Source organism: Schistocerca americana, chromosome 6, assembly GCF_021461395.2.
Source record: "Schistocerca americana isolate TAMUIC-IGC-003095 chromosome 6, iqSchAmer2.1, whole genome shotgun sequence".
NCBI lineage: Eukaryota > Metazoa > Arthropoda > Insecta > Orthoptera > Acrididae > Schistocerca > Schistocerca americana.
Genome location: NC_060124.1, coordinates 322,324,157 through 322,341,229, shown reverse-complemented (window position 1 = coordinate 322,341,229; position 17,073 = coordinate 322,324,157). Strand labels below are relative to the sequence as shown.

The window sequence follows — 17,073 nt, the reverse complement described above, 5'->3', positions numbered from 1 at the left end:
TCGTGTTGGAGGAAACTGCCCGCGTCTGGAGCAACCAGCACGTCATTTGCAGTATGCTATATAGCGAAACCTAAATCCGGATCGCCGGAAAGGGATTCTAAAAGCAGCCTTCCCAGATGAGCGTCCAGTGTCTTGCGATGGTCGTCGCAAATTTTTTACACTTTAACATGCTTTAACGATCTTTTGGGCAGTAAAGAACCACAGCTGATACAAGGAAACTGCGTGATGTGCGGGGAAAAGGAAAAGTGTAATCTCGAGAACATGATCTCAATTTTTTCACGCATATTTCGTCTGTGTGCTCAGACGATTTGCATCCTTCATATATATACTTGTAGCACATGAACACAACCGTAGTAAATCAAATGAAAACAGTGTCAAACTGGAATCACGCTCTCAGTACTAATGCAGTTGCACTGGAGCAACATTAAACCAGCGTAATCACAGGCATTGCAGTGCGAGCCTTTCAGTATGAAAACGATGCTTCTTGAATAACTAGACTACAAATTGGTTCCCAAGGAACGTATTTTTCTTATCCGCAATTCCAAAGGGTTGAACATCTGAACTGAAAACATCGAATATATGGGCTGTCTCAAGTGGATCTGGCATGTTGATTGATCCGCTCTCAGCACATTCTGTACTTACTCTAAATGCACCATGAGAGCAACCAAGATTCGTATCCGACTAACGAATCACTGGCAGCGTCTCCCAGTCTCATTTTATAAGACGTTGCGAAATCGTCTGAAATTTGACTAAGTCTAGCAATCTGTAATTTTAAGCCATTACAACACACTCTCATAAAAACCATGTGATATCTATTAATTTTTATAGCGACATCTCGTACCAGACAGTCGAGCGGCGGCAAGCGAGTGCGTCAGTTTTGTCAGCTAGAACCGTATATGTTAGACAGACCTTTGGTAAAATGTCTGAAAACCGAATTATGCAAAACCTTTTTCTGGGTAAAAATGTTTTGGAGGCCGCAAGGGAAAGGGCACGCTTCGCTGGAGACACCTTGAACGTTCGTACGCCCAAATGCACACTATCATCCAAGCATGACAGACACGATAGAAACAGATACTGAACGCACCAAGTGTACAAGGAAACAAACTCTTGCAGCAGTAGGATGGGTCATAAAGCCAACCGACATTACAGAATTGTCTAAAAATACAGTATGGTCCTTCATACATTTAGAAAAATCTTCCTTCTCGTTATCGAGAACAGTTTTTCGAAGTTAACGTTTGTTAATGTAATTCAAGACCTAGTCTTCCGGATGGGATATGTACCTCTTGTGAGCACTTTGACAGTTGGAAAATGCAGCAATTAGTTTCGCACGTGATAATGATCTAATTCCTTGCTCTACAATTAACAGACACGATAGTGCTTAAGTCGTGTAATTGATTCGCCAAGGAGATGTGCTAACGTTGGTATAAATATTCGATATACTACGCCTTCCTATTGGGAAGAAAGCGTTCTCATTAAGGAACACTATCCAGGCCTTTAACTGCATCCTATTACCGGAACTCTGAAATCTTGCTTACAAATCGTAATTTAACAATAAAAATACGACAAACTCAATAATGAGACTGATGCCCTAATAAAATAAGATGTGCCCCTTACGTTTAAATGGCAGTATGTAAACACTACAATGCATATGCTCTTCTCGGTCTCCCTCTCTCCTAAATCACAACTGCTGAAAAACGATGGATGGCAGAACCAAATTGATCTCTTTCATTCGTCTATTGTTCTTGTTGCTTTAAATTCAGATATCAGTTTGACTACCTTCTCGTTATCGACGAGGGCAATGTTAAAGAACAGATTTTCCGTTTGTGTAGAATAAGATGGAAAACTGAAAGAGGTTGTAGAGTGTTTCAGGGAGAGCATAAGGGAACAATTGACAGGAATGGGGGAAAGAAATACAGTAGAAGAAGAATGGGTAGCTCTGAGAGATGAAGTAGTGAAGGCAGCAGACGATCAAGTAGGTAAAAAGGAGAGGGCTAATAGAAATCCTTGGGTAACAGAAGAAATATTGAATTTAATTGATGAAAGGAGAAAATATAAAAATGCAGTAAATGAAACAGGCAAAAAGGAATACAAACGTCTCAAAAATGAGATCGACAGGAAGTGCAAAATGGCTAAGCAGGGATGGCTAGAGGACAAATGTAAGGATATAGAGGCTTGTCTCACTAGGGGTAAGATAGATACTGCCTACAGGAAAATTAAAGAGACCTTTGGAGAGAAGAGAACCACTTGTATGAATATCAAGAGCTCAGATGGCAACCCAGTTGTAAGCAAAGAAGGGAAGGCAGAAAGGTGGAAGGAGTATATAGAGGGTTTATACAAGGGCGATGTACTTGAGGACAATATTATGGAAATGGAAGAGGATGTAGATGAAGATGAAATGGGAGATACGATACTGCGTGAAGAGTTTGACAGAGCACTGAAAGACATGAGTCGAAACAAGGCCCTGGGAGTAGACAACATTCCATTGGAACTACTGACGGCCTTGGGAGAGCCAGTCCAGACAAAACTCTACCATCTGGTGAGCAATATGTATGAGACAGGCGAAATACCCACAGACTTCAAGAAGAATATAATAATTCCAATCCCAAAGAGAGCAGGTGTTGACAGATGTGAAAATTACCGAACTATCAGTTTAATAAGTCACAGCTGCAAAATACTAACACGAATTCTTTACAGACGAGTGGAAAAACTGGTAGAAGCGGACCTCGGGGAAGATCAGTTTGGATTCCGTAGAAATGTTGGAACACGTGAGGCAATACTAACCTTACGACTTATCTTAGAAGTAAGATTAAGAAAAGGCAAACCTACGTTTCTAGCATTTGTAGACTTAGAGAAAGCTTTTGACAACGTTAACTGGAATACTCTCTTTCAAATTCTGAAGGTGGCAGGTATAAAATACAGGGAGCGAAAGGCTATTTACAATTTGTACAGAAATCAGATGGCAGTTATAAGAGTCGAGGAGCATGAAAGGGAAGCAGTGGTTGGGAAAGGAGTGAGACAGGTTGTATCCTCTCCCCGATGTTATTCAATCTGTATATTGAGCAAGCAGTGAAGGAAACAAAAGAAAAATTCGGAGTAGGTATTAAAATTCATGGAGAAGAAGTAAAAACTTTGAGGTTCGCCGATGACATTGTAATTCTGTCAGAGACAGCAAAGGACTTGGAAGAGCAGTTGAACGGAATGGACAGTGTCTTGAAAGGAGGATATAAGATGAACATCAACAAAAGCAAAACGAGGATAATGGAATGTAGTCAAATTAAATCGGGCGATCCTGAGGGAATTAGATTAGGAAATGAGACACTTAAAGTAGTAAAGGGAGTAAAATAACTGATGATGGTCGAAGTAGAGAGGATATAAAATGTAGACTGGCAATGGCAAGGAAATCGTTTCTGAAGAAGAGAAATTTGTTAACATCGAGTATAGATTTAAGTGTCAGGAAGTCGTTTCTGAAAGTATTTGTATGGAGTGTAGCCATGTATGGAAGTGAAACATGGACGATAAATAGTTTTGACAAGAAGAGAATAGAAGGTTTCGAAATGTGGTGCTACAGAAAAATGCTGAAGATAAGGTGGGTAGATCACGTAACCCATGAGGAGGTATTGAATAGGATTGGGGAGAAGAGAAGTTTGTGGCACAACTTGACTAGAAGAAGGGATCGGTTGGTAGGACATGTTTTGAGGCATCAAGGGATCACAAATTTAGCATTGGAGGGCAGCATGGAGGGTAAAAATCGTATAGGGAGACCAAGAGATGAATACACTAAGCAGATTCAGAAGGATGTAGGTTGCAGTAGGTACTGGGAGATGAAGTTTGCACAGGATAGAGTAGCATGGAGAGCTGCATCAAACCAGTCTCAGGACTGAAGACCACAACAACAAGAAGATGGAAACAACGCAGAAACATCAATTCTTGCACAAGCAATTTCTATCCCATGATATTAAATGCAAAAGCAGTAGGACTACAGGCTTTCTTGGTTCATCTTTCACGAAACGAAGCTACCGGGCTTCTTTTCTCATCGAAGACAATGACCAACTTACAATGAGATAATAGTGTACAAAATCTCACTCGGCGGTAGGATCGACTTTTTGAAATCATCTATGCGGCGATGTATGTTCAAATCCTCGGTATGACACCGTGCAGCCATTCACCCTGGTGGGCCCTCGTTCGCGAGCAATCAACGACAAAAAATTTCGGAAATTTGTGCGACACTCAACGTTAAAAAGGTAGTGGTGTATTGGCTGTTTGTGTGGTGTAATGCCTAGGGTAACGCCTTTACATGCAGAAGGTTGTGGGTTCAAATCTTGTCAGGTGCTTTAAACTTTATTTTTAAATCTTTATCGAAATTAAGAAATATTACTTTTACTCAATTCGTTCAAAGGTAATTTTTTTTATTTCTATTCCTTTGTCACATTTTAATCGCCATATGAACTTTTTACCCTGTTCTCATATTTTTCTTTCTCTCTTGTTCCACTCTGAATTCTTGTGCATGTGAATTTAATTATATTATCTGTTAAAATATTTAAATATTTGAAAATGCCAATCTATCGGTTACGAAACAAAAGACTAAATCTATACTGACTGTACAACAGTGTCAAAATGTATTTTTCGTTACAAGATATGCATTTTTGGATGGTAACCTTCATACAAACATTTAAAACACAACCTTAATTCCTACTGCACTATGGAAAAAATAAAGCAGATGACGATTTAGACGAAAGAAGGAATTATAAGTAAAACGAAAGTCCAGCAAAATGAGGAATAGAAATAAGGAATGCAAGAACAGACGAAGAAACACGATTATAAAATAAAAAATTAAATGGCAATTAATACATAACATTAATTAAAATCACATGAATAAATATTTCAGTCAGAAAAAGAATGATAGGATGAAAAATGAGAGCAAATAAATTTCCTATGATGATTAAATTGATGTGACAACGGAGTAGAAATAAAAAAATTAGGCCTACATTCAATCCAGATTTGAAGAAAAATAATGATCACAACCACTTCAACAAAGATTTAGAAATGAACAGGACGTAACACACCTGATGATATTCGGACCCACGGCCTTCTGCATGTGAAGGCCTTGCCCTACCCATTACTGCTCGCATCCAGCCCATACAGTACTTTTTTAACGCTTTTGAGCGTCAAGCAAAACCTCGATTTTTTCGTCAATTACTCGTAAAAAAGGGGTCCGCCAAGGTGACTGGCTACATAGTGTGGAACCTAACTGATTCCTTAAAAAAAATGCATCAATAACCCAGATGCTAAGCAGTGTCAGCAGTATGAACTCTTCACTTTAAGCGACAATTACGCTATACCGACTGCGCCTACTGGTATTTCAATATTGCATCAAGACGTACAAAAATGAGAAGCACTTTTTTGTGGATCAACACTCTTAACAACTGGTTCATTACAAGAAACCTTGTCTCTTGGAGGAACTGTAACACCGTGTTTGATATGTCAAAGATTCTCACAAAGCAAAGGGGTATGTGGTTCACAAGAACATGAATGTTACACACTGATCAGCACCCATCTTCTCACAAGCAGTATGCATTTCGAACTTTGTATTCGTTTCATAACTATTCACGCCCATGTAACTACGAGCCGTTCTTCTCCACGGTGACATTTTACTGAAGTAGCCACAAATAAAAATATTTTTTGTTGAACATGCCTAGAAAAGTAATGGCATGAGATCAAATGTCTTCGAAGTACAGAGAGAGAGAGAGAGAGAGAGAGAGAGAGAGAGAGAGAGAGAGAGAGAGAGAGAGAGAGAGGGGGGGGGGGGGGGAAGGCTTCGGATTTCTTTCATTCCATTGAGATCTGTCACCACCGCGAAACAAAATACTAAAAATGAAGTCTTCAACATTTGCGTCATTTCTTTTTTTCCCCCAGACTACGAATGAACATTTGTAAATGGTGGGTAGCGATCCAGTTCTGTCGATTACTGTCGTGTCTCATACCACACTATTCGAATTGACAAAACACTCCTAGAACTAAATGATGGCCGCAGCAACAATCTATAAATACGTTAGCATTGAGATTTTAACTGGAGACTCGTGCTTCCGCGGACACAGCCGAATTATGATATATACCAAGCGCACAACATACCTGTTTCAGTATGTTTTCACAATTATTCAAGACATTTTTAACCTTTGTGACAACTGGCAACATGTAATATGTACTGTGGACCTGAACGATATTAACAACAGCGGCATTGGAACCGAACGCCGCAAGGAACATTTTTTCCTTATCTTTTCTCAAAAAGGTTTCAGGAGCAGATTCCTATTCCTACAGGCCTCAGATATAACATATTTTGATAAATACGTTATTAATTTCTCAGAATTATCCGCTGGGCTTTAAGCAGTGTTATTCCTCCACAAAGGATTTCTTTTCAAAATAACGACCACCACCCTGGAAACCTCTTATCCATCTTCAAATTTAATGTCTACCCTCTAAGAAATGGCAAAGCAGTTCAGTTTCAAATTGTTGCTCCAAGAATTTCACACAGCATATGAAGCGACGATGCTGCTCTAAAATCCCGACCAGCACGTGCCTGATTGCTTAATCATGGGCGCGTTACGGCCTCGACACGCTAGCCAACATCGCAACGCCTGAGTAGACGGCTGTCCTTGCTCGTCAAACCTGCTCCCAGCCATCGCAAAACCATATGGCAACTCATCAAGTGCTTTTTCGATGACCACAATACAATGGAAGGGTTCTGGGCACATAATATTTGGCTACAGGGTTAAAAATTTGCTGAGATGTCAATTTCATCGAAATCGCACCCCTCTTAAAACGACATGCGGATAAGCATCATTTCACTCTACAATGGCAGTTAATTCCGGAAAGATGAAAAGATGAGTGCTTATAACTGTAGAATCATATAAAATAAACCCAGAACCAGTTTCTGGAAACTCATGAGCCAGAAAAATGCGCAGTATGGATGGAACCAAAAAAACATGTAGCACTCTTTCGATTATAAAATCAGGGAATCTGTAGCTTAATTTGTACGATACTTACAAATTTGAGCTTATTCAGTAGTAGGACTACATATTCTGCCACTGAATCCGCAGCACTAATTTTTCAATATGGTTCCTTCAGCAAGACCGCAGGTGATCACCCTTGCCCTATCCTCAGAAAATCATACTTTCCTATTCTGTGTGTACATACTTTCTGCTATTTATTTTCATGATATTGAGATGATGCATGACTGAACGAATGAATCCATCCATGAATCTATCTCTAAGGTTTTTGAAGGAATTCTCTTGGCTACCATGTGGAACCAACTCCCTTTGCTCAACTACTAGCACGCTGGATTTGGTTGGGAAGAACTGAGTTCAACTGACTACTCTCCCATTTTTAAAAGGGAATAGAAGAAGAATAAACTATTCTCGCCGACCTTGCTATTGTGGTTTAGTGAGTCCGATAAATTTCCTTGAAAGAATGGAACACGTTTTTTGTGCCTTCATGGTTGGTAAGCTATATTATTACAAGGACCGATAAAGAATTTTGACAATGTTCAGCTTACAGTTCATTGTTGAGGGCCATCTGAATCTGTCAGTGTCGACTGCGTTTGGAAATGGAGAAAACCGAACTTCGTGCTGTTATTAAACATTTTCATTTGAAGGGTTGGACGTTGTACAAACCAAAATAGCATCATCATTGAAGACCATTTACTTTTGGATTAATGAATTTCAACGTGGTCGGACAAGCACCGAAGACGAAGCGTGCTCCGGTCTCCGACACAGGTCACCACAAACGAAAACATTGACAAAATCCATGATGTGGCAATTAAAAGATGGCCGAACAAAAATTCGTATGATTGCTGTGACAGCAGGTATATCAACTGAGCTACTGTATAATATCCTGCACGGAGAATTGGCTATGAAGAAGCTCTGTGAGAAGTGGAAGCCGCGATTGCTCACTTTAACGAAAGCACATCCGGCACAATGTCTGGCGACGTTTAATCGCAATCCGCAGGACTTCTTGCGCCGATCTGTGACTGCATTTCAAACCTGGATCCATCATTACACACACGAGTTAAAAAGGCAGTCAGAACAGTGGACAAAGGCTGGTGAAAGTGCACTGAGGAAGGCAAAGATAATTTTGTCAGCTGGTAAGGTGATGGCCACTGTTTCTTGGGATTCCCAAGGAATAATTCTCACAGATTACTTGGAAAAATCAGAACCATAACTGGACCCTAATATGCTTCATTGCTGGATCGTTTGACACTTCCCTTAGCTGACAGAAAGTCTTAAACTTGACAAGCAAAAAAGTTCTCTTTCATAGCGATAATACACCATCTTACACATTAGCGATAACAATGGCGAAAGTGCATGAATCGGGCTTTGAAATGGGTCCTCATCCATCCTTCTGTCCGCCCCGGTAGCTGAGTGGTCAGCGTGACAGACTGTCAATCCTAAGGGCCCGGGTTCGATTCCCGGCTGGGTCGGAAATTTTCTCCGCTCAGGGACTGGGTGTTGTGTTGTCCTAATCATCATCATTTCATCCCCATCGACGCGCAGGTCGCCGAAGTGGCGTCAAATCGAAAGACCTGCACCAGGCGAACGGTCTACCCGACGGGAGGCCCTAGCCACACTACATTTCCATTTATATCCATCCTTCTCACCACTTAGCGCAAAGTGACTTCTTGCTTTTCCGTAACTGTAAACTCTGGTTTGCTGGAAACACATTTTCATCGGATGAAGACGTGACAGCTGCACTCAGTGAGTATTTTGCAAAATTTGTCAAAACCTATTTCTCCGGTGGGATGAAAAAGCTGGAGGATCGCTGGACCAAGTGCATGCCCCTGAGAGGAGACTGTCGAGGAGTAAGCTGAGTTGTTAACATAACAAACATTTTTCCTTGCCTAACTAAATAAACCACACTCAGGTATTTTAGATATTATGCTTTCGGGGGTATGAACTTTTATTTTGTTGTTTGCTTTGTTCCAGTTACTTGCATGAACGTTAAATATTCTGTAGAGAGTTGTTCTACTGCAAACGAAATCCAAGTCGGAAAGTGAAATTAATTTCTATTTCAAAATATACAGACGAAGAAAAATCCAATAGCGCATATAAATAATAACAAGTGGTCGGCTTGAATGCCCATTTTTTAATAGCGAAACAGTCAAGTACAGAAACGGAAACTTTTTAGCAATTTAGTAATCAAGAAACGAAAAATAAAGCAGATTCATGAGTATAACGTCTTCAAAATACTTTCACATTTGCACACATTTCCTCTTTGAAATAAATGCTTTCATTTACTAAAATATTTCAATGACACTTGTCCTACTCTTTCACTTCCTTGTAGTGTGTAGAATTTACCAAAAGACCTGAGTGAACAACCTCATCAGTTTTGCTATTGGCATTAAATTCAGCTACTGTCGATGCTTCGATAGGTTTCCGTGAATTACAAATACCTAATTTGATTAGTTATTTTACGTCCAGGTTGGAAATAGTGTTTTACGATACTCTGTTTTTCATGGTTCTCATTTCAATTATAAACGTAGAGTCAATGCCAAACCAGTGAAGAGCATTGTGAAGCAACTTTTACATCCATAGGCCTATGGATACGACGAAGTTAAGTTGCATAGTCCCGTTTTCGCTGAACAGACACTCGGATGGGGGACCACACTATCTTACCTTCGGTTAAAACAGTACACGAACATTATTCCATAAAACATAATGAAAAAGTGCAGATTTATTGAAGTTGTAGCCTTTTTACCTGTAAGTCATTATGCCAATGTGCATCTTTACATGCAAGATACTGTAACGACACGTAACTAATACTCTTGGCAAATAGCTGGCACTACACGGTGTGGCACCGATATGTACATAAAATGATTGTGCAACTTATTTATTGTGAGCTGCACTAAATGACCATTTCAACACATGTACTTTATGAAAATTCTCTTCGATGGTTATGCAGCAACAATTTATAAAAACAAATATCCAACAGTCAAATTTAAGTTTTCGCTTCACAATGATATGTGCAGCCTTGTCAGAATACTAATGCTATAGAAAGATCAAAAATCCCATTTTCGTACTTCAGTATTTGCAGTTGGATAACTTTAAGGAGCTGGTAGTTATACTCTTTCAAATTAGCAAAATAAGTTTTAGCAAGCCAGATGCACGATAACTTGTGCTGTATACCTTCACAAAATCAAAATGTATACGTCGCACGGCAAGTTACGGGCAGATAACGGCGAACGAACTCTACCGTTTTTATTCATTTCTTCAAAACTGACAAGTTGTGTCTTTTTACGGTTCTGCCCGATTTAGCAGCCAATCAGAATATCTGTAGAATCTCAATAGTAGACCCTATATACACAACCGGAAAAAGGGTACCCCCTCACTAATGAAATCACAGGTCTTAAAACTGGGTCAATACCATACATCGCAATTACACACGAGGTAAATGTCCGACAACTCAACGTACGGGAGTGAACGCATTACGAGCTGAAAGTCTGGTTTATGTACTATTTTAATACTTGATACTCCACAGTAAAATATATGAGCCAAAAATAAACTGGCCTGCTCTTCAAACAATACAATACATTCAATACTTTTTAAGTCAAGTTTAAAGCACGTCAAGGCACAGCTTTAATACTGAATCATTTATCTGATGCACCTTAGCATGAATTGACGCAAGTTAAAGGACCCCACTGAACTTCCGTATGAAACAACGGCATCTGGTGTGGATAGTACTGCTCTCTGAAATCACGGTACTACTGAAAGATTTGCAGAGTAGCCCAATATTAGTTTAGCTGAAACGTAATAGTCAAGTTGTAAGATGGCAAAGATAACAAATGTGAATGCGAAATAAAGACTGAGGCAACATTGATCCACAGCGTAGCCCGACGTCTACTGCCTCGACAATATTTTTTTAAAGAATATTCTAAAACATTTTCCATTCCGATACGTAACGTATGGCTACATCGCAGTAAAAATGCAAAATGCGAGCGAAATCATGAAAATAAATAAGGGTATTAGTAAGAAGGCAAGATAGACCACTACGAAATATTTTATAAAACAGAAGGCAGCCACGCATTTGACGATATTCAATGTGGGAATAAACGCACAGCTGATCCTAATTAAGCACAATATTTGTTAAGTTTTACACTTTGACTATCAAAATGACCTGTGTCTATAAGATCACAGAATAGGCTAACAAGATCACCGTGACCACTAAACATACCTGGAAACGGGAAATAAATGTTTTCTCGTAAACTACACCAACAACGCACAAGTGTAAACCTTTTCCGGTAGCCCTTCATTAAAAATGTGCTATATTTTACGTCATGCGCTTGCTTAAACAACATACATTTACCTATTCCTAGAACCACACATACTAATGACAGCACACTGACTTTCCACTTAAGAATTTAGATTACATGCACGTGCAGGTCACCACATTTATTTTCGTTAATGAGGGAAACAGTTCTATATGATTTTCACGGGTGTTTGAGACTTTACAGCGCCAAATGCAAATCAGTCCGTTAAACTTTTATTACCAAAATAATTTATTATTTGAAGCAGCAGAACGTACGCACTGCGAAACGTGCCTCTTCTTAGTAACAAAACAGCCTTGAAAATCAATACAGATCAGCTGTGTAGTTCTTGCACCTTTATGCAGAAATTTCAGCATTTGTACGCACGCCTTCTGCTTATTTTCAATGTTAAATGCCGAACAAAAGTTTCGTTTCGGACGAATTATTGACTCGGAATGCTGCCGGGACGGTTAGACATTTTCATATTTCGCTCGCAATCTGCAGCCGCTGACACACGGTTTTCAGTACTCATTTCTGTAGGAAATAGATACAAAAGCTAGGAAATACTCACATGACTAAGCGTGACACTATTGAAGAGATCATTTTTTTCTTTTTGGAGGGCACCTCCACGTTCTTGAAGCACGAACTATGCCGTTTAAACAGCACAATGAAACACACGGACCTCACCAGCCATCTGCCATGTTGGATACTGCCCGTGACGTAATAATGTTTTGGTCACGTGATGCAAGGAGCTTAGCAGAAACGTTGCTTCTTCTTCGCAAGTGGGAATTTTGGATTACTATTTCGCTGCGACATGAAGGCGCCTGTAAGAATGTACATCAATGTTGTAGAATATCTTAGTTTTGCCTTAACTTCTGATGACGGATCTAATAAAGCAATCAATACTAACGCAAGAGCTATCTTTTCCTAGTGTGATGAACTCACACTTGGAAATCAGGTTTTGAGAAACTGCAAATGTAATGGTTGTTAACTAAATACTTATAACAGTAATTATAACATAAATATGAATACATGTCAAATATACAGGCATTTTTAGTTCATTCAAATTATATTATCAACTGAAATTACCATTCAGTGTCTCCTCTGCATCAAGACACATTTTACCAACACCGGCTCTGTGTCAAGAAAGGTTGCAACACATGCGCTATAGCTCTATAGTTTGGTATACCTAGCTGTTAGCATGACATTTCAATCGACGTCTCCGTTCATTTTTTGGTTATAGACATGAAAAACTACTCCGGTGGCTACCACGATTATGCCTTGGTTACTACAGAAAGTGAGCTCTTAGACAACTTAATAATATCACAATGGTCTTACTGGCACTTATAAAACGGCCCGTAGGCGGTCAACAATACTGACAATATTTCGCAGATGCTAAAAAATACTGAACGTCTAGGAGTGAGACTGAGTGGTTGCGTAATAATATTGAGAAAATCAAAAACTGCGGAAATGTATTGCACTGCCTGAAATATGGTGCCGTCTGTTATGTTAGTGTAGGTTTGTTGTCGTGCGGAAAGTGAGTTTAAAACACGACTAAATAACATAATTATTGGAGCGCATCTAAATATATAAATCATAGCCAGCATTGTGGAATGTTAGGGCAGATGAGTATACAAAAAGAGAAGTGTTAAGAACGATGAATCATACGCTAAGTTGACCAGAAAATACAGGGAAGGATCGCGAGGGCACATGTTTAAAAAATTAATTAATGCAACGTTATGAACCAAAGTATATACAGATATTTATCTCTGTATACTTACCTGAATATAATCCTTTAGAGAAAGTATTTTTGCATGACACGTTTTTATAACTATGTCTCAAATACTGCACTAAAGTAAAACAGCACTTGTAAATTTCAAGTCTTCGAAAGAATTGCCAGCAGCAAGCTACTGCAGCGAAACAGATAAGCGCTGATTTGGTGGAACTGCGTCTCTCATTGTATTATTTTGTTTTTTGAAGATGGGGATATGGGCGTTTGCAGAAATTTATCTTTTGGGGTGGGAGGGGGGGGGGGCGGGAAGTTGCAGGTGTCTATATATGGGAAGAACTATATCCTGTAATGTATCATATGTCGCTCCATCAGTACACAAATAGTTATGAATACCGTAATTTTGGTTTTATATTCATTCACCTTTAATTTTCTTAACAAGTTTTCGAGAGTGATTTTTAACGCCCCTTGTGGCAATTTTTCATCCACATTTTTTGCTTATTGCAACAAGTTAGAGGAATTTTCACAGCAGACTAGTCTTTATCGTCTTAACATTCCAAACCACAGCATTATTGCACGATATTACCGTGCGATATTGTGGACATTAATATTGTGCAATATTATTGACCGTCTAGGGACCACTTAAGGTCACATATTAACTTCTCGTTTAGTATGGTATTTAAAAGATGTTCTAGCAGCAGATGTGTCACCTTGGTGTCGGAGATTTAAGGTTCGTCTCGGATACAAGCGCAGGTAAAATATTACACATAGCTGCCTACTAATTTTTCACCACTATCCGAGAATAAACAGTACAGAAGCAGAAAGATAGCATAAAATATGGGTGTGAAAAAATAACATATTTCCATACATTTTTGTATGATGATGAATACACTGATAGACAGAAGCATAATTTTAAAATGGCATCACAAACAATACGGGGTTGAAATTAATCGTCCCGAATTAATCCGATTGCATGCGGATGTAAAAATAGTTGCAGAGAAATTATGTCGCTTCGTCTAGCCAACAAAAAACATAACGTTTGAATGTGAAAAGTACGAACCAAAGCGTCTTGTCACGGTTCGCGCGGCTCCCCCCATCGGAGGTTGGAGTTCTCCCTCGGGCATGGGTGTGGATGTTGTCCTTAGCGTCAGTTACTGTAAGTTAGTTTAATTAGTGTGTAAGCTTAGGGCCCGATGACCTCAGCAGTTTGGTCCCATAGTCCTTACCACAAATTTCCAAGTACGAACCGTTTTCCCTTTTTCAAAAATCAATGGCCGTACCGGTAACATTTTGATACTTGATATATGTAAAATAAATAATTGAAAGCGAGCGAACGACGCGTTAATGGGCGGAGAACATGTAATTTAGCTCTCTGTTAATAGCTAGCAAATGATATTTAGAGAGCTGAGCTATTTTTTTCCGTTCTCAACCGAAGGAAGCTTATCGAAGAGGTTGTAGTTCCCGTTCTTGTAAGTAGCGCGCGCCATCGCGCAACACAAGCTGCGCACCTTCTAGTTCCTTGCGGACCCTGTCAGATGTCAGCACCAGCTTATGCGCCTCCGCACAAAGCAAACAAAGGAAAAATGTGATCAGCACAGGAACACAACAGCACACAATACTGAAAATAACACTTGTTCATTTGATTTATTCGAGTAGTTGTTGTGTCTCTAAAATCTGACAATACTCTTGACAAAGAGCGAAAATTCGTAAGCGAAACAGGAACATAAACTAATTTTGTTGAATGCTTTAAAAAGATGAGCATCATGGTGGTTCCTTTTGGAAAAGTGCTTTTGTAATTTTTTAACTACATTAATCACAATAAAATGATTACATTTATTTTTTCAATTAAATTTATATCTACATACACACTCCTCTGCGTAATGCATGGCAGAAGGTACTTCCCACTTAGGGTTTCTTCCCGTTTCAATATCGTATGTAACACGGGAAGAACAACTGCGCAAACGCTTCTGTGGGCACTGTAATTAGTCTGATTTTGCTTCACGTTGGCTATGGGAGCAACTTCAAGAGTCTGCCAGTTCAGATTCTTCATTTCCGTGACGCTCTCCCGTGAGTCTGACAAACCTGTGACCATTCGTGCCGCCTTTCTCTCTGCACGTTGAATATCCCTTGTTTGTCCTGTTTGGTACAGGTCTCACACACTTGAGCAGTATTCAAAGATGGAACGCACACTTGATTTGTAAACTATCTACTTTGTAGGCTGACTGCATTTTCTCGTTATCCTACCAATGAGCCGAAGCTGGGGTATGAAGCAAAATTTGTTACTGGATTGAGGATTTTTGATTGGGAGGAAGCAGCATATTATCTTGGATGGATGTTGTGTTGGCGTGACAGTCATCGTCAGATGTAGACGTAACTTCGGGTGAGCCCCTGAGAAATTTGTAGGGAGTTCTGCTGTCCGCGTTGCATATTAATGACATTGCGCACAATATGAATAATGCCCTAAAACTTTTTGCAGATGGCCGGCCGATGTGACCGTGCGCGTTCTAGGCGCTTCAGTCTGGAACCGCGCTTCTGCTACGGCGCAGGTTCGAATCCTGCCTCGGGCATGGATGTGTGTGATGTCCTTAGGTTAGTTAGATTTACGTAGTTCTAAGTCCCATAGTGCTCAGAGCCACTTTACTTTTTTTTCAGATGACGCATTTATATAAAGTGAAGTACTTTCTGACAGAAACTGCATAAATGTTCAGTCAGATTATGATAAGATTTCAAAGTAGTGCAAAGACTGGTAACTTCCATTAACTGGTCAGAAATGTAAAACTGTGCACTACACAAAACGAAAAAACGTGACTTCCTATGACTATGATATCAATGAGTTACGGATGGAATCGGCCAACTCCTAGAAATGTCTCGGTGTAACATTCTGAAGGGATATGAAATGGAATGATCACATAGGCTCAGTTGTGGGTGAAGCAGGTGGAATATTTCGGTTTATTGGTAGAATACCGGGTAAGTGCAGTCAGCTTACAAAGGAGATTGCTTACAAAACACTCGTGCGCCCCTTTCTGGAATATTTCTCTAGTACAGGGGTAGCCAACCTATCTTACCCACCGTCCAGTTTTGTATCTCTGTCATACTAAAATTTTCTAGTCGCCCACCAGTTCCACAATAATGATGATTTCTAAAGTAGGGACGTATTTTTACGTTATAAAGTTTATAAACTAGAGTTGCAGGAACTTATAGTATACAATAATAATTACGTACCAAATACTTTGTGTGAAAATTTTATGAAAACCCTCGGCCGCATGAAAACTGGTGATCAGAGGGGAGACAATGGAGTGACTGGAATCTGGTATGCGGAGAGCACAGGAGTTGGGGAGGCGTTCGATGTGGGTGAGGAGGGGTGGGAATTTGATGATACGGTAGAGGATCAATCTGGGAGACGATAAACGGATGCGAAAAGCGAGACACAGTGCATGGTGTTCCAGGAATTGAAGGGACTTAACGTAACTTCGGAGGGGCGGAGACCCATGCAAAATATGCGTAGCAGAGGATGGTTTTTGTAGGTGTGGAGAATAGTGGAGAGGTATAATCCCCAAGTTCGGCCTGTTAGTAGTTTCAGTAGTTTTAGTCCTAAGAGATCATTTCATATCTTTATAAATTGTTACAGCGAGGTATTTGTATGAGTTGGCTTGGTTCTAATTGTGAATCACTGATATTGTTACCATGTTGTTGCTGTTGTGATCTTCAGTCCTGAGACTGGTTTGATGCAGCTCTCCATGCTACTCTATCCTGTGCAAGCTTCTTCATCTCCCAGTACCTACTGCAGCCTACATCCTTCTGAATCTGCTTAGTGTATTCATCTCTTGGTCTCCCTCTTCGATTTTTACCCTCCACGCTGCCCTCCAATACTAAATTGGTGATCCCTCCATGTCTCAGAACAAGTCCTACCAACCGATCCCTTCATCTAGTCACGTTGTGCCACAAACTCCTCTTCTCCCTAATTCTATCCAATACTTCCTCATTAGTTATATGATCTACCCATCTAATCTTCAGCATTCTTCTGTAGCACCACATTTCGAAAGCTTCTATT

At 39.8% G+C, this 17,073-nt stretch overlaps 1 protein-coding gene across 1 annotated transcript in view; it reads right to left on the bottom strand.

Annotated features, from left to right (window-relative positions):
- LOC124619921 (uncharacterized protein T19C3.4) overlaps window positions 1–11,998 on the bottom strand; it is a 284,127-nt gene extending 272,129 nt beyond the window's left edge. Inside the window, exon 1 of the mRNA XM_047146561.1 lies at window positions 11,865–11,998. Within this exon, the coding sequence (XP_047002517.1) occupies window positions 11,865–11,896 (32 nt within the window). The 5' untranslated portion in view covers window positions 11,897–11,998. The remainder of the gene's footprint in view (window positions 1–11,864) is intronic.
- Window positions 11,999–17,073: the final 5,075 nt, after the last annotated feature.